Source organism: Mus caroli, unplaced genomic scaffold (genome assembly GCF_978045245.1).
Source record: "Mus caroli unplaced genomic scaffold, Mus_caroli_1 scaffold_15, whole genome shotgun sequence".
Taxonomy (NCBI): Eukaryota; Metazoa; Chordata; class Mammalia; order Rodentia; family Muridae; genus Mus; species Mus caroli.
The window spans coordinates 103,961,068-103,984,040 of record NW_028227270.1 but is presented as its reverse complement, the minus strand read 5'-3'; the positions used below and the strand labels follow the sequence as shown (position 1 = coordinate 103,984,040).

Here is a 22,973-nt window from a genome sequence, read left to right as displayed (position 1 = left end):
GAGTTTGAGCATGTCTCCTTAAGAGGCAGACCAATATAAACAGATAAGTAAATAAAGATTTTCTACTCCAGAGACACTGTCAGAATTTACTGCTATACACGTGAATGACTTTGCAAAATTGCATAAACTATATTCATTTTCACTTATTTTCACATTTCAATTGTGTCTTGGTTACTAACAACCTTTAGTTAGTAAAACTAACAACTCTACCATGATTTAAAATACCAAAAGCATTTTCTTGGGACTAACTAATGTTAGTAAAAGTCTTACCTTTTTTGTCTTGTTATTAAGAAATAGCTTTATTTGGTGTTCTTTACCCAAATGATGATTTCTCACACAATGCCAATAGAATAGGAGGCACCACCACCCACCTTACCTAGAAATAGACTAAAAAAGTGTACTCCTTCAGCTCCCATGATGTATCTTACTACTTGAACAACTCTTACGTCAGTTCCCTTATAATGGAGATATCTCCTTTCTTGGGCTAGCTGCTAGCCATCTCACAGCAAAAGCTGGGGTTACTTCTGACGTGCTTGGTACACAGCGTGAATTCCATATTCCCATCTCATCCACACATGTGGTTTTGTATTCCTACCTATGTTCGCATCGCCCAGGACTTTCTTATTGTTCATTTATCTTCTTGAGTAAGGAGATTAAAAAATGAATGAGAAGCTCAGAATCTATACATATTTCCTGTTCAGTCTTCATTCAGAAAACATCTTGGCTGAGGTGGCAATACTTGCTTCTTATTTCATTCTGCACTGCAAGCCTTTTCTTTTCTTTAGAAATATTTGACAAAAATGCCCCAGAGTTAGAGCTTTCTTATTCTATTGTTTACTATCCTTGACAATATGTAAAATTATACAAATATATCTGGTCTGCATGCAATGCTTATGTAGCAATAATGCTGATTTTGTATTACATAGATTCAGACTCAGCAAGAGCTTACAGGACAGAACACTCTGCCCTTACAAAACTTTCAATGACATAACTACTACCATATCTGGTTTTAAAAAAGGAAGAACAAGCGAAGATATTGAATATTTTGACTATAAAAAATCTAATCATAAGTCTTGGTTTTCTTTTTTCAATTTTATTCTTCAGTAATCTCATAAGTGAATACAATATATTTAGATCATATCGACCTTTAAATATGTACAATTTAAAATTCTTTATATTGTTTCATAACACCTATCTAAGGATTCTTATTAATTAGTAACAATCCTGATGTTTGTGTTCTTGAAGAGGCTCTCAAACATTTTTTTAAAATCCAAGTATTGAAAAATGCTAATACTAAGTGGATGTATTCACTGCCTTGATTGTAGTAATTATTATGTCAAAATTATCCATGCCAAGTGATGTAAAAATAATAAGGTATCATTTCTACCAATCTTAGTATTCTCTCAAATCACAGATTTATGGAGTGCCTCCCCCTAGCTATGCTACATTATCTGGCTTTCACCAGTAATGATATTAAATTGGCCATCTACTGATGGGTTCCAGTGAGGTTGTACAGACACAAAAGGAGGAAGGATAAAGAAATAATGTTTTATAGATAACCATGTCTGGAATGTCAACAAAAAATATAGTATATGAATTCAATTGCATATGCTAGGCATAACAAAAACACTTCAAAATGATTAATTAAATGAACACATACACATTATTTTATCTACTTGCCTCAAATAAAAATTCCTTTCTGGGTAATATAGTTAAACTGTATAAAGTTAGCCTTCTGCTATTCTGTTTGGACTAAAAAGAAATCCCTTTAAGGGTATTGAGTTTGTACTATATGGAAATGTTCCTACAGTTTCTTAAAACACAAAATGTTAAAAATGCTTTAATCAATCAATTAGGTTACTAAACAAACTTAAAATTTGAAATCAATAATTAAAAACATCAGAATTATACTCTAGAGGCAATAAATATATCAGGAAATAATATTTTATTCATGATATAAATAGTTCCCTTATTTATTTTTAAATGACAAATTTTAATAAAATGATTTATGGTTGTATCAGCTTTATAGAGTTGTTTTAGTTAATGAGGTAAGATAATAATAAAATGGTGTTGAGTTAATTTGAATATAATTAAAATATAATGTTTAAAATTACTTATGAAACATTGATTTGTAGTTTCTAACATTGTACTGTAAAACATAATGTGGACAATTGTTTTAGTGATATGATGAAATAAATGTTACATTTTAAAAGGATTTGTGAATAATAATGAAACTTCTTTTGTAAAATATTAACCTGAAATGCCTTCTGATGATGATCATTGCTTCTTTAGGATCAATTGTGGAGAATCGAATCTATCAGAAAAGAAGATATATACATACAGAGCAGTGGGGCGCAGTTCAGATTTGCATACTTCAAATATGTTCTTATCTTTCTTAATTTATTGGGCTCCTTCAATAATATCAAAAGTTCTATAGTTCTTTCCATTAAAAAAAAAAGTCTTACTTAAGTTTCAGCTAAGTAAATGTTAACATTCAACCCCCTCTAAAGAGAATGGACTCCAGACTAACAATCTTCTTCCTTGAGTGATGGTCTTCTCTTGGTGTCCCACAGGGAAACAGAATGCATGGCATAACACTTGTGTGCTCTGAAATTTTCTAAACTAAATTTCCTTACTCTGTAGTTGTATGTCACTCTAAATGTAAAAGTATTCGGTCATGTTAGATAGATGTTGTAGAAGGTGAAAGGTGACACACTTTTGACAGCCTATTTGAAATGGTTTCCTCTGGTCTACTCCACTCCTTAGGCCTGCTCCTTTTGGTTATTTTATCTTATCTCCTAGATATCTAGACAGGTCAGAAAGGTTGGACTACAATTTTCTACATATATGACAGAAATGTGGTATCTTCAGCTCCCCCTGCAAACATATTACTGTATGGTGGGCAAGGGCTTTTCATTTTCATCTACTTTAAGGACAAGAATGATCATTAATTCTCCTAATAAAATTTTAGTAGCTTAATCCCCCAAAGCACTTACCACTAAATAAATATGATTTCTCACCCTTATATCAATACAAATTAAAAAGCCTTCAAAACTCAATAAGTCTTCTGTTTGTGGGAATGAGGCAGACATTGAATTTTATGTCAAGATGAGCACTCCACTTATTCTGGGTTGCTATGGCAAGCTCTTTCAGCAAGGTGTTTATTTGTAAACATGCATAAACTTACCTTCCCACAGAGTTCTTGTAAGGCTAACTCAACCCATCTTTTCACTTTCATATAATGTTTGCTTTTCCAACCCACATCTGTTTCACTCACACCAGACTCCTGGAGATTCTCTCATGTTGCCACTTTCATTCTTCCCTTTGCTTTGAATTATCCCTCTCTCTGTCTATTTGGAAGGCAACATTAAAACCTCACTACTCAGTCTGTTCTTCTCCTGACCATCTCCAAGTTGAATCTACCTATATAAATCTGCATCAGAATATTTGCTTGTGAGCACAACTCTCCCTACAATTCTACACTCTAGGCTTCCAGCTTGCACCCGCCTCATGTGTCCTTTGCACATGTCTACCCTAAGAGGGGAAAACCTGAGTGATTAATTAAATGTATGACATAGATAATCACACTCTATGAGGTAGGGATTCAAAGTTAGACTAGTTGAATCTGAAATACAAGTCTTTAGTGATAGTGGATAAAATGCTTACCGTGATTTCAGTTGATTTGTGTTTTAAACCTATGAACAATAACTGCTAGTGATCCTGAGACACATTTAACAAAAGAAAATGCAAAACAACATTGGATAAATCCAACATATGGTAAGCACACACTCATAACAATATTTTATTTTGTTTGTATTAAGTTAGCATCAAGGACTTTCAGATTACAAATCCAATAAAGCACGCAAGTTGACTTCAGTATGCCACAGTCTAGACAGAAAGCATACTTCTCTCAACTTCCTTCATGGTCACTGGATTTAACCACTTAGTAGTGGTATTTGAAAGGTTAAATGTATATCCTACTTTTGGCTACCTTGATTCTTTATAACTGTACTGTCATGGCCAGAGGGAATGTTGTGTTTAAAATAACTGTAAAGGCATGAAGGAAAATCAGTCCTAAGTAGGCATTTGCTGTAGCTAAAAATTATAGAACAAACAACTCTCAACTTGTTATAAGTTGCAACTGAAAGCATTCAAAGGGAATGAAAAATAGCAGTAAAACAAGAAACAAAAGTCCTTAAGGGTGAATCACAGGCCTTCCATAAACAAATGTATCACTGAGAGTCATAGTTTGGGAAGTACTTGGCACGAGAGGCTACAGACAAATGATTATGTGAGTAACAAAGGGATGCGAACTGAAAGCACTGAAATTGGATTCAGGAGAACAAGCAGGTGAAAATAATTCTTCAGGCACTGGGCTGGGCTGGCCCACAATGGACTCTGGTACAGTCCACCCTGGAGTTGATCATGCAGCTTCCTCTGCCATTTTCTACCCTCAGAAAACAGCTTAACCTCTATTGGGGGTACACAATGATTATGTTCACTTACACTTCCAGCAGAGAGGGCAAACTCTACATTCTGCCATTCATTCACCTTTTAGCTCATGGCATGTCCCTTAGAAGACTTTTCACTAGTGATAAAATAAGCAAACAAATCCTTTCGAAATGTATAGAAGAGTATTATCCTGTTCTTCAGATCAGGCTGCTGTTAGGTAACTGGCAATGAGCAGATGGCTCCTCCACTCTTGGGGATCCCTGTGGCTTCTGCTTAGATGTCTTGAAACTGTTGAGTCCATTGGAAATTCCCCTCTCACATCTCACTGATTTCTCTGGATTAGTATCAGGCTAGTATCCAGGACAATGGCTATAGAACGTTGTGTTATGCATTCTCCAGGATTTAGGTCTTGCTTCAGGTCCTCTCAGAATGGGGCAGTGGACAGGGTACTCCAGTCTGCTTATGCTTCTTGCCCTCTCACCCAAAATTCTGTATGATAAGAAAATCACAGCATACACTAACTTTGTTCTTCCCTATCTTAAAGAGAATTTTCCTCCCATACAGTAGATACTTCAAGACAATTATCGTGTGTGTGTGTGTGTGTGTGTGTGTGTGTGTGCACCCGCACGCATCAAGGGTGGTATCAGGGTCTAACTGGCTTGCAGCCATCAATCTTCATGAATTGAAGAATAAAGAGGAAATCAAGAGTACCAAAAATTTACACACATCATTTTAATGTGTATAAGATATTATTGTAAACATATACCTAAACCCAGTTTGGAAGAATTAATTGTCTTACAGTTAACTTTCATGTGAGCTCTTTTGGGATGTTTCTGTGTGATTAATACATAATTCTGCTGTGACCTTTTCATTGCTTCAGAAAAATAGAACAAAATATAGATCATATTGTTTTTCTCACTAACTGAAGGATTCTAAATTTGGGTATGGAGATATGGGTTTGTGGTTAAGATCACTTGCTCTGCTTGTAGAGAATCGGGGTTCAGGTCCCAGCATCCACATGGTGGCACATAACGAATTATAATTCCAGTTACCAGGCTTCTGGTGCCCTCTTCTGTCTTATATGTGGACTGCATTCAGGCAAAACAAATCTTTTTTTTTTTTTTTTTTTTTAATTTGAAAGAATAATTTTTTTTATTACATATTTTCCTCAATTACATTTCCAATACTATCCCAAAAGTCCCCCATAGCGCCCCCCACTTCCCTACCCACCCATTCCCATTCTTTTGGCCCTGGCATTCCCCTATATTGGGGCATATAAAGTTTGCAAGTCCAATGGGCCTCTCTTTCCATTGATGGCCGACTAGGCCATCTTTCGATACATATGCAGCTAGAGACAAGAGCTCCAGGGTTCTGGTTAGTACATTATGTTGTTCCAACAATAGGGTTGCAGATCCCTTTAGCTCCTTGGGTACTTTCTCTAGCTTCTCCATTGGGAGCCCTGTGATACATCCAATAGCTGACTGTGAACATCCACTCCTGTGTTTGCTAGGCCCCTGCATAGTCTCACAAGAGACAGCTATCTTTGGGTCCTTTCAGCAAAATCTTGCTAGTGTATGCAATGGTGTCAGCGTTTAGAAGCTGATTATGGGACGGATCCCTGGATACAGCAGTCTCTAAATGGTCCATCCTTTCATCACAGCTACGAACTTTGTCTCTGTAACTCCTTCCCTGGGTGTTTTGTTCCCAATTCTAAGAAGGTGCACAGTGTCCACACTTTGGTCTTCATTCTTCTTGAGTTTCATGCGTTTATCAAATTGTATCTTATATGAACCCACACACCTATGGTCACTTGATCTTTGACAAGGGAGCTAAAAACATCCAGTGGAAGAAAGACAGCATTTTCAACAAATGGTGCTGGCACAACTGGTTGTTAACATGTAGAAGAATGCGAATCGATCCATTCCTATCTCCTTGTACTAAGGTCAAGTCTAAGTGGATCAAGGAACTTCACATAAAACCAGAGACACTGAAACTTATAGAGGAGAAAGTGGGGAAAAGCCTTGAAGATATGGGCACAGGGGAAAAATTCCTGAATAGAACAGTAATGGCTTGTGCTGTAAGATCGAGAATTGACAAGTGGGACCTCATGAAACTACAAAGCTTCTGCAAGGCTAAAGACACCATCAATAAGACAAAAAAACCACCAACAGATTGGGAAAGGATCTTCACCTATCCTAAATCAGATAAGGGACTAATATCCAATATATATAAAGAACTCAAGAAGGTGGACTCCAGAAAGTCAAATAACCCCATTAAAAAATGGGGCTCAGAACTGAACAAAGAATTCTCACCTGAGGAACAAATCTTTTAAAAAGAGAATCAATCTGGTAGGGAGGTGGAAGGATCTGGGAGAAGAGGGTGGGGAAACCATGACCATAATTACTATATAAAAATATTTTCAATTTAAAAAATACTGAATATATACTGGAGTCTGAAACAGAATTTTAAATTCTTAATGTTGAAAAGCATTAAAACAAAATATTTTGGGGAATATGCAGTCATTTCTTTAAATATCTACCAAAATACCAAATATTCAATTATTATAAAATAACAATCTATGCTTGTAATATTTAAGCCATTTAAAGAATTAAAATTCCTCAGCAATATTTTAAATAACAATATAATGAGTCTGTCTTAATCTTCTTGCCCTGAGGGGAAACAATAAATCAAACGAGGAAGTTTAGTAAAAAACAAACAAACAAACAGTATATGTCCAGCGTCTTGTACGCATTGTCTTTTTCACTGGTCTTTCAATGTAAAAGCTCATCTTCACTTCACAAATTAGGAGATGGGAGCACAGAAAGGCTAAGCAGCTTTCTCAAGTCAGTCAATAAGTAATAGAATTAGAATTTTAACCCAAGAGATGGGCGCTCCCCATCACCCTTCCCTTATCTACTGTACTGGACTATGTCACATAGAAAAGAAGTATACAGCACTGAGTTTAGGATTTTAAAAAAATGAGGCATACAAGTCTCTGACATCTTTTAAGGACAAAGGAAGGGGCCGAGATTCCATATTTAGAGTTGGCAGCTCCGTGATCCGCAGAACCATATGTTTCTAATGACCCGATCACTGGCCCTTTCGCTTCTGATCATTTGACATTTTTAAGCATGAATCATCTAATGAAAAAATTACAAGGCTTTCTTTTGAACACACTGTTTATTTGTCACCAGAAGATCTCAGATATACTTTAAACAAATTCCTTCTATAAAGGAAAGGCTACATACCCTCATGAATGGCATAACCTAAAAATAGAAGCTATTTAAAACAGCTCTAACACCTTTTCTAAATTTCCTACATTGTGAAATGACAGCAACGTCTCCTTTTCAACACTGCCTTCTAGTCAATGCAAAAAGAAACAAACCATGCCCACATGCTCATATTTGCTGTTTACTTTTCCATCAGTCATCTGAAACAGGACACAAAAAAGGGATGTGTCTGTCTCTGTTAGAAGGAAAAGTGAGGGGACGGAAATCTAATGCAACAAGAGAGTTGCCAGATTTGGAACTGATTGAAAGAGTTTTGTGTCACCAAACATTTTTCAAAGACCTATCAATCTGCAGCTCTTTTTATAAACCAACCTGTAATGAGTGGTGTTTCCACACATTTTCTTCACACAGTTGCTTCTGAGTTTGGCAGTGTCTTTGATTTGAGAAAGAATTTCAAACTTTAGATGATCACACAGAACCTTTTTGGCATCACAGAAAAGAATATTTAGATCATAGAGACTTAAAGGAATGTCAGTTAGAGTTCCAAGTGGTTTGAACTTTCATTTCTGAGGTGCCCAAAGCCACACTGCTGTATTTACAAGTATGTTTATAAGTGATGCCATTCGTGTCTGTAATTAATCAAGAATTGGAAAGGAAGACATGAGAAAGAAGAGCAGAGATAAAATGTTCATATTAAAAGTGTAAATTGGACAATATTCAAATAACAAGACATACCAAACATCATCATAATGTTCCTATTCACAGCCCTGGCACCAAGGAAAAACCACCTTGGAAAAACCAGCAAATCCTTGAAATAACAGAAAAGTGCCAGCACTAACCGTGGTAAACTTAGCACTCCCTGGGAAAATTCAAAGAAAGTACAGTAATGCAACTTGTCACCTGCTGACTGATTTCTGCTGCTTCAGAAAACAAAGAACACAGCTGACTGGGGTTCAGAATGTATGGCCAGAGGGAGCAGAATTCCTAGCTACAGAGCAGCAGACTCCATTGTAAACATAATCCTTTCTTGCCTTCCTAAACCATTGAACTAGCATCACCAGTGACACCTAAGAACACACAAATACATAGTCTGCCCAAGATCAGTCACATCACGCATCTCTCTGGGTGAAGGCTGTACTGTCTACAAATGCAATATTTGTGTACACCAATGCTGAGACACTGCCACAAATCTGTAAGATGCCTGGGGACTAGCCCATCATCTGAAAATCTGGTAGGATGGCTCCTATCAGATAACAGAGCATTCACTAGGACCAGAGCATTTCTCATGGCATGGTGTTTGTATTTGAGCATTCCTTATAAATCAAACCCTCAACTGCCATGTCCAAGTGACTTTTTATCAGGTAGGGCATGGAGAAAATTATTTCCAGGAAAAAAAAATTAGTGAGAACAGTGAGTGTCCTAGAGGCAGTGCATGCAGAAACCCTGGGAGGCCTTGAGAAGAGATTGCTGCACACATTCAAAGCAACTGCCTTTTGTAAATCAAATTCAAAAGTTCTAAATTTTCACTTTAAAGGTCAAAAGAACAAGATCTATTTCATTTTGCTATCCTTCATTTGAGTCCCACGTGGGAGTTGGTCGAAGTCCAGATAGCCAGATGTACTGAATAGCCATGGTGACAAGGAAGGTAGAAAGGAATCGGCCAGATGGCCTGCAAGTCTGCCCAGATCTGATTTCAACCCTGTCTTCTCCACCTCTGCTCCCTCATCTAATTAGTATGTGCCTTTAGTATTGGTGGGCAAAAACTATAGAAGAATTCAAGAAGCAAAAATGTGTCTGAGCATAAAAGGTAGAAAGATAAGGAAATAGTTCGCTTTGATTCATTAGCTTTGTAACTATTGTTTATTTTCTAACAGTCAGGCTTGAAAACTCAATATTCTTGAATAATATTCATTCTTCACTCTCTTATTCAAGAAGTCACCAAATCCTTGCCCCTCTTTGCCTGGACTTTTCTATGCACACCTCTTATTGTTTTCATCCAAACCGCCTCCCTTTCCTTTCTTCCCCTGCCTTCCTCCCTCTTTCCCTCCCTCAGCTCATCCTACATTATTACAAGACTCTCTTTTAAGAATACATTTTGTTAAAGAAAGCTTGCAAACAAATAAACAAAGTCACACACCAAAATTACCCAGACACAAAGTCTATGAAGCTTAGTGAACTTACGTAGCTAGAATCGGCACGTCTCTTACTTTGCTCCTTTAAGAGTGTCCATCATGGACAAGAATGGCAAGGTCACTGTCACTACCATGCTTCCTTTCTTCAAACCTCTCACACTCCAGGACTGGTGGCCTCTACTTCTGGGACATAAATGCAGTCTCTTGCCAACTTGATTCCAATTTCATCATCCCTACTTGTGAATCCTAAATACTAATCAGTTTTGTATTCACTGTCTCCAAAATTGGTCATGAATATTGCAGCAACTTTTCTTTATCCTTCTCTATACCTGAGGATAAATAGTAATTGGCATAAAAAGCTAAAGTAAAAATAGGTGTTAAAGCAAAAGGCAAATTAAAGCCTCCTTGCTTTTTTAAAAGACTGTGTTTTAATGAAAACTTCTGATTCCATTATTCTATATAGTGAACTCCAACTGTTGGAGGAAATGATAAATGTTTAAATTATTAACCCAGATCCTTGCTTAATCCATATAATAGTGCATAAATTAAATTAAATTCAACTGCTACCAAATGTAAACATATTTATAAAGGGGAGAAAGCTCCTGCTCCAACTTCACATTTGGGGTGAAGCAAGCCCCACAATGACACTTGGAATTCCCATCTTTTCACCAAACTCAGTGCTGAGAGCTGAGGTCAACTTGTGTCTAGAAAACAAGGTTCTATTGAATCCAGTTGAGTCTTTCACATATCACTATGAATCCCAGTCTCTAGAATCTCTGAAATGTCTATAAATTAACCTAATAAAGGAGGCAGAAGAAATCTACAATCAATTTTTATTAGGTATTTTCTTCATTTACATTTCCAATGCTATCCCAGAAGTCCCCCATGCCCTCCCCATCCCCACTCCCCTACCCACCCACTCCCACGTCCCTGGCGCTCCCCTGTACTGAGGCAGATAAAGTTTGCTTAAGGAAAACTTTAAAAAGACAGTAGTTGTCAGAATGAGCATGGTGGAAATGTGTGTGCTGCTAAAAGTGATGTATGAAGTCACTAAACCCCAGCACTCCAGCGCTGGAGGTCAGTGCATATGTCAGTCACTCAACATGATGAAAGAAGATCATGGGTTTGAGGACAACCCACACTACAAAGTAATGCTGTCTGAGAACAAAAAGGGGGACAAGTAAATACAGCCTCAAGGATATTTTCACATAAATAGAAAAATGGCTAAATTCTTTTCTTCTTTGTTCTATTTTTGAGGATTATTTATTATATATGTATATAGATTATATATGTGGAAAAGTTCTCCAACTCAATCTTCTCTAGGAATAAGCTATAATCCAAAGCATCATAAATTGTAACTGCCTATGCTCATTGGTAACTCTGATGTTTACTCACTATTTAGAACAAACAAGTCCCTGAAATGTCATTCTTTATGGAGTTGAAGTTCGTCATATATCTTTCTAAATTATCTAATTATCTTTCTCAATTATTGTTACTCTGCATCAGAGTTTCACATTGATTCAATCTAAATAGGATTCTCCAACTACTAGAAAAATTTTATTGATTTTTTAAAGCAAAACATAGCTTATCATTTGGCATTATAAGCTAATAAAATCCAAAAACAGCTCACCTTTTCCTTTATGAATTTGTCAGCTACAATTTTCATTACAACTTCTATTTATGGAAATGTATTTCAGATTTCATTCAGACATATCCTATTGAAATTTCCTCAGCCTTTTGTTATCAGTCAAAGAACAAGCCATAAGCACTGTGCTAGCAGCACCCTGGGAGGACTCTTGTGAAATGTTGTTCCACTGTAACTTTGTTTACTTACTAAAATTATTTAATTTATAACAAATTCAGATATGAAAAAATTTATCAAAAAGAATTCCTGTATCCTCCTCCCCCAGCCTTTCCTAATGTTAGCATTCCACTTACTCAGATCTCATCGCTGTGTTCCTTTCCTTACACCATGGAAGATAAGGAGCGACTGAGAAACTCTAGATTGGAGGAGACTTGATGACTAAATCCCATATGAGTTATGTCTACCCAGAAAGTCTCAAGAACTTGTGCTTAATAACAATGGCTATTATTAAAGAAAACAAATAACAAATGTTGGCAAAAATGTGAAAAAAAAAAAGGAAATCCTTCTAATGGCAGTAGAAATGGGAACTGATACATACATTACATAATTCAATATGGAGGCCCTTCAAAACACTAACAATGCGATAAGACCCATCCTACCTCCTTGTGTAATACATAGTTTTTACGTGTAAGAAGGAGGAGTGAGGTGAATAAGTAATGTAAGGGTTGTTGAGACTATAGAGGAACTAGAACCTTCACACATCACCAGGGAGAACATGGAAAGGTGTGGCCACTTTAGAGAACAACTTAGACACCCAAAACATTAACCATAGAGTTAGACAAGCCAACAGTTTCTCGTCTAAGAAATGTATAAACATGGCTACACAAGAGCCTGCACATGACACATTATGGGCATTAGCCCAAATATGGATACAACCCTTTGGCTGAAAAATAAATAGTTAAATGTCATATGTCCATGCAAGGAGATACAGCCATATACAGTCTAAGGATTAATTCTCTGTGCTTAACAAACTAATCTTAAAAACACGACTTTGGGTGAATGAAAATAATAAAACTGATACATTTTAAATGATTTCACTCATATGAAATAAACATAAAGGAAATCTGTAGAAATGGAGGAGAGACTAGTGGATACTGAGAAGATAAAAGAAGTAATAGTGCTGTAGCTGACATGATATGATATGATATGATATGATATGATATGATATGATATGATATGTCCTGCAACAAGAGTAGTGATGGTTGCATTACATGTTTTAAAAATCAGATTAAAAGATTTTTTAATGTCTAAATAAAGTTGCTCTAAAAGGTCATGTGCTATGTGGCTCCATTTGCATAGCACTTTTTAGGAAATTATACAGAATGAAGACAATTAACAGTTGGCAAGTCCTGGGATGAGGCTGTGTGATAGTGGCCAGAGTAGAGCCTAGGGGAGATATTTATGGTTATAAAAAAAATGTCTGCCTCTTGACTGTGCTTGTGGTTACACAAATTTACACATGTAGTAAAATGATACAAACCTTAGGCCAAAGTATTAACAAGAGATATTGTTGCCATGCCAATGCCAGATCCCTGGTTTTACTATCATCCTATAATTAAGATACCACATCAACCGAGAGAGGGTCCATTAGACTACTTTATACTGACTTTGAAATTTCCTACAAACATAATAGCTTAAGGTTTTAATATAAAAACAAAGCCATGGTCTTTTTTATTTTAAGTCCCATTCTCACCAACAATGGCCTGATATTAATTTGGCTCTAAATGGGCTTTGAAACACACACAGCTTTCATGGCAATAAATAACTTGGCATTCCTAGTTATTACTTAATTTCATACTAGTTTTGTTAATAAAACTCAGTGTGGTTATTCTTTCTCCCCGGAATGTTTCAGGTTGTTTTGCTTCTTGATATTCACGAAATACATGATAACAAATGACTCCGAACCTTCAGACAGTAAATTGAACTGCAAGTGGTTTACATTTTACTATGAGGTTTATGTATGTACATCAGAGAGCAGCACCTTTAATGTAAGAAATATTCTTTTCTATATAGAAGTTTCTGAAATGATAGTCTTTATTTAGCTGCAATTCTAATAAAATTTTTAACATGTTTCTCTCATCCTAAAGCTCACATCTGCCTCTCAGCAAGTCTTATAATGATCTCTGGTAACAATGTCTAAACTTTCTCAAAGCTGTGATGTCATTGTGTGCCTTGAAACATTCAAGTTTTTAAAATGTATTCAATTTTAACTAAATGAAGACAATAGCATTAGATCATGGCTTGCTCAAAAATCAGTGATTCTCAACCTGTGGGTCAGGACACATTTGGGAGTCCAAGGACCCTTTCAGAGAGTTTGCATATCAGATATTCCACATATCAGATATTTATATTATAATTCACAACCATATCAAAATTACAGTTATGATCTAGCAAAGAAAATAATTTTATGATTGGGGGTCATCACAACATGTAGAACTGTATTAAAGGGTCACAGCATTAGGAAGGTTGGGACTCATCAACAGAAACAGGTTTTCCTTTCTTGTCTAAGTGAGTGCCTAACTGGCCTGGCAGGTTAGTCTTGAAGCTGCAGGGTCCAGCAGTGGAATAACACACGCACATGCACACACACCCACACACGTCTTTTCTCCCCTAGCAGAATTGTGAAAATGAGACAGCATGGAAAGTTTCCTGGTTAGTGAAACCTTGATTTCTTAATGTCCTGAAATCAAAGAATGTGGTATCTCCCATGCTACAGTTTTACTATAGTTATGAATGGTAATGAAAACAAACAGCAGCAGCCCATATTGTTTTGGTGCCTCTAGGGCCTCCCTGACCTGTAACTTGTGGAGAGGTAATTCAGGCTTTGTCCTGAGCTTTTGATTTAGTAACCTATGTTGGGTTCTAATGACTGGGATTTCAGAAGGTCTTTTCATGTATCTTTGGTTTGGGATAATGCCTCTCCCCTGTTGCAGTTTAAACCTTAAACCCTTACCATCTCCCCACAATTCCTTCATATCATGTGTGTTGTACTACTCTTCTCTTCTTACAATTTTTACTTGAGTTTCAAGATTATAAGTTCCCAAGTAACTTCTTCATCCATACCTCATTTTAGTTGACCTTTCCCCTGCCTCATGATATCTCTATCCCTATCACTCCACTGCCTTCTTAAAGTTCTCTGCCTGATCCCCAGGATTCACCCCCACTTTCTTTTTTTTTTTTCCTTTTTTTTTTATTACGTATTTTCCTCAATTACATTTCCAATGCTATCCCAAAAGTCCCCCATACCCCCCCCACTTCCCTACCCACCCATTCCCATTCTTTTGTCCCTGGCATTCCCCTATATTGGGGCATATAAAGTTTGCAAGTCCAATGGGCCTCTCTTTCCAGTGATGGCCGACTAGGCCATCTTTTGATACATATGCAGCTAGAGACAAGAGCTCCAGGGTACTGGTTAGTTCATCATGTTGTTCCCCCTATAGGGTTGCAGATCCCTTTAACTCCTTGTCACCCCCACTTTCATTTTATTTATATTCTATTCCTTTTCCAAAGTGTGTCTCCCATTGTGGTCCATTTCTAATTTCACAGCTCCTACATGTACTCCAGGTTAAACACACAAAACAAGATTTGAACCTAGGACTGGCATATGAGAAAGAAAATGTGGTGTTTGTCTTTCTGGGTCTGTATTTCCTCTTGTAGCATATTTTTTCCAGTTCCATCCATTAAACTACAATTATCATGATACCATTTTTCTTCACAGCCAGGGAATAAATTCCCATCTCATTGTGATAGGTATCTATCAATGTTTGATTCACTTCCTAGCTACTCTGAATAGAACATCAGTCAGTAAATATGTACAAGTATACCTGTACAAGAAAGAAAGTCTTTGGGTCTTTGGGTAAATAGCTGGGCCATACACCAGATTTAGTTACAAATATGTGAAAAATGTCCCAAGAAATTTACAAAGTAGGCACACTAATTTACATTCTAATTATACTTGGTAGTGGTTAATGCATAGACTCCTAACTGTTCAAGATACTGAGAATGAGTTAGAGTCACTTCCCAGTAAGACTAAAGAAACATTGCAGAATAGAGGAGAGAAAGAATAAAATAATTGACTATTGGAGAGAAAAGTTATGAAATATCACCTTCTGAATGCAACTTGGCTTTTGCACATATGAGCACATATCAGCTGTGGTTATTTGCACACGATGAAGTCAGTTAGAAATTGACTTCCTTATAATATTGCTTGCTTAGGCCTCACTGAGAGCCAAGATGCTATTGACAGTTGATGATGGCTGAGGGAGGTAGAATAACTTTTCTTTAAGGGAGCAGCCACTGCCAGGTTGTCCATATCCCAGTAGATAACCCCACACCTATGTACATAGAGACTTAATAGATTAAATAAATACATAAAAGAACATTAAATTAGGAGGAAACTTTGTTAGGATATGTCAGGGGAGGGTTGGAAAGGAAGCAGAAACAGGGTGGATATAATCAAGATATACTATAGATGTGTATAAAAAATTCAACGAATAAAAATATCATTTAGCAAGTATATTTTGTTGGATATCAAAGAGAAAGCTGGAAGCTTTGAGATACAAGTCACAATGTCAATCTAACAAAGAGAACCAAGGAAAGAGACAGTCAAGGAGACCTGTCATTCTGCATTTCTGCCTTACAGCTGGGTTGTCAGGATGCCACCAATGTGCTCAGGGAGGCTACACATAGTCTAATATAGGGGTCCCAGCTCATGCTTCTTCAGGTGAGAAACAGCAGGGGCTGGGATGGAGGCCGTGGTTCTGAAACTCTTCTGGGAACTATTCATGGGGATGAGGATGCATATTCTTACTCGGGGTAAATTAGTGATTAAATCTTTTTACAGGAAGGGATGCACAGGAAGGTAAGCTCATTAGCTAAACATTCAAGAACTATCTAGATACCTCATTAGTATGGAGAACTGTAGGTTTTTATACTATAAGACCAGTGATTATGGTCCTCTTAGTGGGGTGTCATGGTCACGTGCTCCAGGACAGGAACCTGGTCAAGAGTTAGTTTGAACTCCATGCATTCTCAATTATAAGATTTATGGGGATTCTGAACTTGGTACAGCCTTACCAGTTTTGTCTGGTGGCTTGGTCCACTGCCCTACAGTAAGCCCTTTAGTATCACAGTCAACCCCATATGCAAACATGAGTGTTCACATGTGCTTGGCTGCCTTTAAAGGGGCAGTCAGATCACAATGTGGGGAAGATTTGAAACCATAACTAAGCTATACCATCATCCATCAGAGGTTTACAAAACTTCTAACCAAACAGTGACAGGAAAGGCTAGATGACTAAATATCAAGGTAAAATAATTTATATACCTAGAGTTGGCACATGAATACCTTTGAACTACAGGAAAAAAGTAGATATCTTAGACTCATACAAGTAACTATCATTGGCAAAGAAAAAAAATGAAAATGGCTTCTGTAGCAGGAAATGGATCAGTGGAACACTGTGAGCCACGTAAAGAAAGAATCAAGTATGGGAAATATGTAAGAAAAAAGCTAGCAATAGAAACTGCCTCTGAAGAGATACAGATGGTGGATTTAAAACAAAAAGGAAAATGAAGCATTCAGAGTGCCTGTTATAAACATGTTCAAAGACCAAGAAGAAAACGTGGTTAAATGAAGAAGATATGGTGATGATGTCTCATCAGAGAAAGAATATCAACACAAGTCATTATTAAAAGAGATCAAGTGGATGCATGAGTCAGAAAGTAAAATAATGAAAACAATTCCCTAGAGGATCCTAACCATGGATCTGAGTAGGCAGAAAACAGAACTGGTTATCCTAAAGGTCAGTGAAAATCATGCAATCAAAAGAAGAGAGGAAGAACGAAGAAAAATGAAAGATGCAACATATCAAAAGATACCGTTGAATTAAGCAGAAAGAGTATAATAAAAACATATACAATTAATAATCTAAGGCTAAAGAAGATCAATAATCTCCAAGCAGAATAAACAGTGGAACACTTAGAGAGACAGTTTACCAAAAATGTGCAAAGATAAATGGAGACATCTGAAAAGATGGAATGAAAAATGCATCACACACAAAGAAATTAACTAAGATTAACACATTATTTCTCATCAAATACAATAGAAGTCAGGTGTCAGTGGAACAGCATATTCCAGGTGCAGAAAAATCTGTCAATCAAGAGTACAGCAAAACTCTTTCTAAAACAACAAGCAACATAAATGTTGAAGGTAAAAATTTGTGAAACACATTGCTAGCTACCTTATTACAAGGACACCACAGTAAAATTCTTCAGGCTGAAAATAAGTCATATCATATAGCACTATACACACACACACACACACACACACAGAGAGAGAGAGAGAGAGAGAGAGAGAGAGAGAGAAAGAGAGAGAATCAATAAAGTAATATTCAATTACAAAAATAATGTAATTGTATATTCCTTCTCATCATTTTTATTACTTTGAAAATTGATTAAAATATAAAATAAACAGAGAGATATACTGGCATACTGGTGGATATAGATGGCATTAGATACTTTGTGGCTTCTTTCTTCCATTCTTCTCGGCCCCTTTTCTACCCTTTCAAACTATTCACACTAGATAGGAGAGAAAAGTAATGGAAAGGAAGGGGGATAACATTATCCTTAAACTCCTTCCTCTTAATTAGGGGCATTGAGTTCCTTGGGGCAAGTTTAATCTTTGCAATCAGGATATCTAATTCCTTCCTCTCCTTCCTTCTTTGCACATGACTATTTAACAAACTGTGACCAACAACAACCAACAGCAACCAACCAACAACATAGCAACAACCAACTTCTTGAGGCCCTAGCATTCATATACCTTCTGAAAAGTCTCAAGAATTCCAAACATCACATAAAAGCAAAAACTATATGCAGCTGGCAAAACCACACTTCTGCTAGAACACAAGAAAAATTATAGTCAGCTGTTGTAGACAATCTGAAGCAGTCCCACAACCCCACACCTGGGATTAAAACAAAAGCACATTCCTACTTTTGTGGTTTTTAAAGAAACCAAAATTATCACTACATACAGACCTATACCATATGGAAATGTAGTAGATTCAACAATAGATGGCACAAACATTGAATAAGAAAAGCTGTAGCAGAATAAAACATACATCAATACTCAAATTGAAGGGAAGGGTAGATTAGTAGATGGAATAATACAATCTATAAAATATATATCTGCTCTTATTTCTTTTATCAGTGTGATGGTTTGTATATGCAATATTGAGAGGTGTGGTCTTGTTAGAGTATGTGTGTCACTGTGAGTGTGGATTTTAATATCTTCATTCTAGTTGCCTGGAACCCAGTCCTTTCCTAGTGGCCTTCAGATGAAGATGTAGAACTCTCAGCTCCTCCTGCACCATGCCTGCCTGGACGCTCCCATATTGATGATAATGGACTGAACCTCTGGACCTGTAAGCCAGCCCCAATTAAAGGTTATACTTATAAGAGCTGTCTTGGTCTTAGTGTCTGTTCACAGCAGTAAAATCCTAACTAAGACAATCTGCTTCTATCCATTGATGAACAGGTAGTTATCAAAAATGAAACAAATGATCAAAACCAGAAAAAATATACAATATCTTTCCCTATCAGGGAAATGGAAAGGAAAATGATTCCAGCCAGAAGGGCTATTATGAAGCAAACAAGTTTTTGCAAAGATATGAAAAAAACTGCAAATTGATCAATGCAGAAGTTTCTCAAAGCACTAAAAATAGAAGAGCCATACAATCAAGCTCTGCCACTTCTGGGCATATACCAAAGGACTCTAGAGTAAAGTACACTGAGACATCTCCACATCTCTTTAGTGCTCTCACGTGGATAAAGAAGATCTGGTATATAAGCACCATGGAGTCTCATTCAGCCAAGAATGAATGAAATCATGTCAATTTACTGAGAAAAAGAAAGTGGGTACAATTAGAGATCATCACATTAAGCTAAATAAATCAAATACAAAAAGTTAAATATTTTATGTTTCTATCATTTATAAGACCTAAACCTTTATAGGTATATAAAAATCACACACACACACAGACACACACACACACACACATGTGTGTGTGTGTGTGTCTCTGTGTGTGTATATATATATATATATATATATATATATAGAGAGAGAGAGAGAGAGAGAGAGAGATGTGTGTATACATACCAATGTGTATACATATATCAGAAGTGACAGTAGGAAAAGAAAGGCTATGATTTAGAAATTAAAATAGGAGGAGAGACCAAAAGAGACATGGAAGACAATAAACATGATGCACTCAGAAGATACTATCTGTAAGAAAACCAAGATATTATATATGATAACTTGTTTTAAAAGAGTCAACACTATGAAATAATGAAAATAATGTTGAATTATTGATAGTAGTATAAATTTAAGATTTTTAATACATTGAGATATATTACACAAAAATAGGGCATGCACACATGTATCATCATGATAAAAGGAAAATTTCATAAGGAATATATGACAATGATAACTATATATGTATACAAAAGACTTGCAAAATCAAAGAAGAGAAACATTCTAAACTAATAATTGAAGGCTTTAACATATAATTCTTAATTATTATAACAACTTAGCAGAAGATGCCAAAGAAAATAGAGTTGAACAATGGTATAAAAATGAGACCTAAGAGACTAATATATCAACAGGATATGCATTTTGCTCAAGAGCACAAAGAATATTCTGTATCAAACGTAAGGACATAAGATATCAATAATCTGACAAAACCAAAACCACACAATATAATGAATAAAATTAAAAATTAACATAACTAAGACATATATGAAAAATCCATAACATAAATAAGACATTTCTAAATAGTATCTGGTTTGGAATACATAGTTCATGTTTACCTTATTTTGAACCAGAATGCCAAGAAAATTCATGAAATAAGAATAATCTCTTCAAACAGTAGTGGGACAGGGAGAGGGAGGGAGAGAGAGAGAGACAGAGACAGAGACAGAGACAGAGGCAGAGGCAGAGGCAGAGGCAGAGAGAGACTAGAATATAATACGATTAAAACTAGCTGGGTGGTGGTGGTGCACGCCTTTAATCACAAAACTTGGGAGGCAGATGCAGGCGGATTTCTGAGTTCGAGGCCAGCCTGGTCCACAGAGTGAGTTCCAGGACAGCCAGGGCTACACAGAGGAACCCTGTCTCAAAATAAACCAAACCAACCAACCAAACAAACAAATATGATTAAAACTTTTATGCTACAAAAAAATCAAATAAACAGAATTCTTTTTCCAAAGAGGACAGTCAAGTGGCTTACTGTTCTACACAATGGTGTCAGCTCCACAGATCAATAGGGAAACACAAACTTCATACCAGTAGGGTAATGACTCAAAGGTCAAAGGGAAATGAAATCAGTGAGAAAAAAGGGCAGGGGAGAGCTCCACACTGGTATTCTAACCAGGTTAAATTTCTCCTCCTTTATGATTTATCATTTTTTAAAAAATTCCCAAAATACCACAGATGATAATTGTCTCTCAATCATGGTCCCTGTTCATTATGTTGCCAACAATATAACTAGGATGAACTGTGAGCAAGACTCCCTGGTCAAATAGAAATACAAAAAATTTTCTTCCCCTAGGAAGTGTAATTGGCAGCATCATAACTTGTATTAACAATGCAGAAATTACACAGTTCATTTCAAGCTTCCAGCTAGATAGCTACATAAGACTTTGAAGGTTTCTAAATTCGCTTATTCTTTCTAATTATTAAAGTGATATGATTATGATATAAAGAATGTTTTACATGGTTGAGAAACACATATGAGCAATTTGTATCCTGCTTTTTAATCTATGAATAAATATTTTTCATATAGTTCTTTAAAAGTATATCTTAAAGGCAGTGTGTCATGTACAGCATTATATCATATTATTTAATCAGTGTATCTATAGTTATACATTTATATTAATTTTACCTTACAGCGAGTATACATGACATGCATTTTACAGAATGGATTTTGATCCCTCTGAGATCAATTGTGTTCAGGAAGAGTCAGAGTACAGATCACAGTCCATTTAAAGTACTTGATATGTATTCTTAAAACTGGTTCCATAAAGTGTGTACCGGAAAACAGTTCTCACTTGTCCTATCTATTCCTAGGTTAAAGTGTGATCTGAATCCATATGTGCGCATGTAAACATACACAGGTGTGAAATATATCCATTTTTTTCAGTGTTGGATAGAAAAAAAAGTAAACTTGGCATTTGATCATAAATCACTGTTCTTCATTGTGAACACTGAATTATATTTGTATGTTTCTCACTTATGTGGATTTTCTGGATTATCTAACCAGGTCTTTAGTCTTTTGTCTATTTTTTTGAGGTTTTACTAATTTCTGTCATCCCTAAGGTCTTGCTGCTTCTGACCAACACTTTTCCAAGATCTTTGTTGCAAGAGCATTCTCCTGTTCTGTTACCTCCCCTTCTATCATTCCCACTAGTACAATGCATATCCTTACTTCTGTTTATCAAGTTTGTCAATTTTTTTGTGCCAGTTTTTATCACTTTGTTTAGCCTTTCCTTTTCTCAAAATCTGTTTCTTATTAATAGTATCAGCTAAAAATGATTTTACAATTATTCTAACTATCCTTCAACTGATGGATGGATAATAAAACTGTGGTGCCTATACATCATGGAATAAGATCCAGCTGTCAAGAAAAATAAAACCATGAACTCAGAGGGTAAACAGATAGAACCAGGGAAGATCATGCTGACTCAGAATGACAAGCATCACATCCCAACAGCAGATGAGAAGCTCCCTCTCTAGTTATTGATCAGAAACATCCAAGATATTCAAAACACTCATGATGTATCAACGATATGTCTGCCTAAATAAGACCTGCCCGGAGATGACAACAATCTGCGTACTAACTTGGAAGGATATAGGAAGGGGAAATTTCATGAAACCTCAAGCCTAGACAAAAGACTTGAGGCAATTAGGAATGCAGAGACTGTAAGTAACAGTCTCTCCAGGAAAGGGAACAGCTATTGGTTTTCCAACACCAGGTGGCCAGCCCTGAAATCATACTTATATAGGTTTCAGATAGACTGGATTTTTTTTAAATTTATACATTTAATAATATACATTTTGGTATATATTATTACAGAACTTTTTAAAAGAGGCTATGAATCTGAGAAACAGCAAGGGGAAACACAATAGAGGGTGAAGGGAGGAAAGGGATGGAGATAATTATGTAATTATATTTTAATTTCAAAATAGAAGAAAAGAAAACATAAAAAGTTTATTTCAATTTAAAGCAAATCCTAAGCTTTCATTCCTTATTAGGCCTAAACTGTGACCAATAAATATACTGCTCATTTCTTTGAGTAAAATCAATCTCTCTTTGTCTCCTTGCTATTTTATTTCTATACCCTAACAAATCTGTGAAATATATTTTTTATTTTCCTTCCCTTCATGTTCCATCATTTATTCCTCCATTGTCTACTAGGACAATGGCAGTTATTGTGGTATCACTATACAAATATACATAT

General features: G+C 36.2%; 1 protein-coding gene across 6 annotated transcripts in view; it reads right to left on the bottom strand.

The window, feature by feature from the left end:
• The window catches only part of Sugct (succinyl-CoA:glutarate-CoA transferase), an 844,211-nt gene that overhangs the window by 329,312 nt on the left and 491,926 nt on the right, over nt 1–22,973 (bottom strand). Inside the window, exon 13 of one of the 6 annotated variants that reach the window (XM_029468351.2) lies at nt 2,177–2,314. The exons of the other annotated variants lie outside the window; for them this stretch is intronic. Coding sequence (XP_029324211.1) covers nt 2,207–2,314 — 108 coding nt within the window. The 3' untranslated portion in view covers nt 2,177–2,206. Of the gene's footprint in view, nt 1–2,176; nt 2,315–22,973 lie in introns of those variants that run through there. 6 annotated transcript variants of the gene reach the window in all.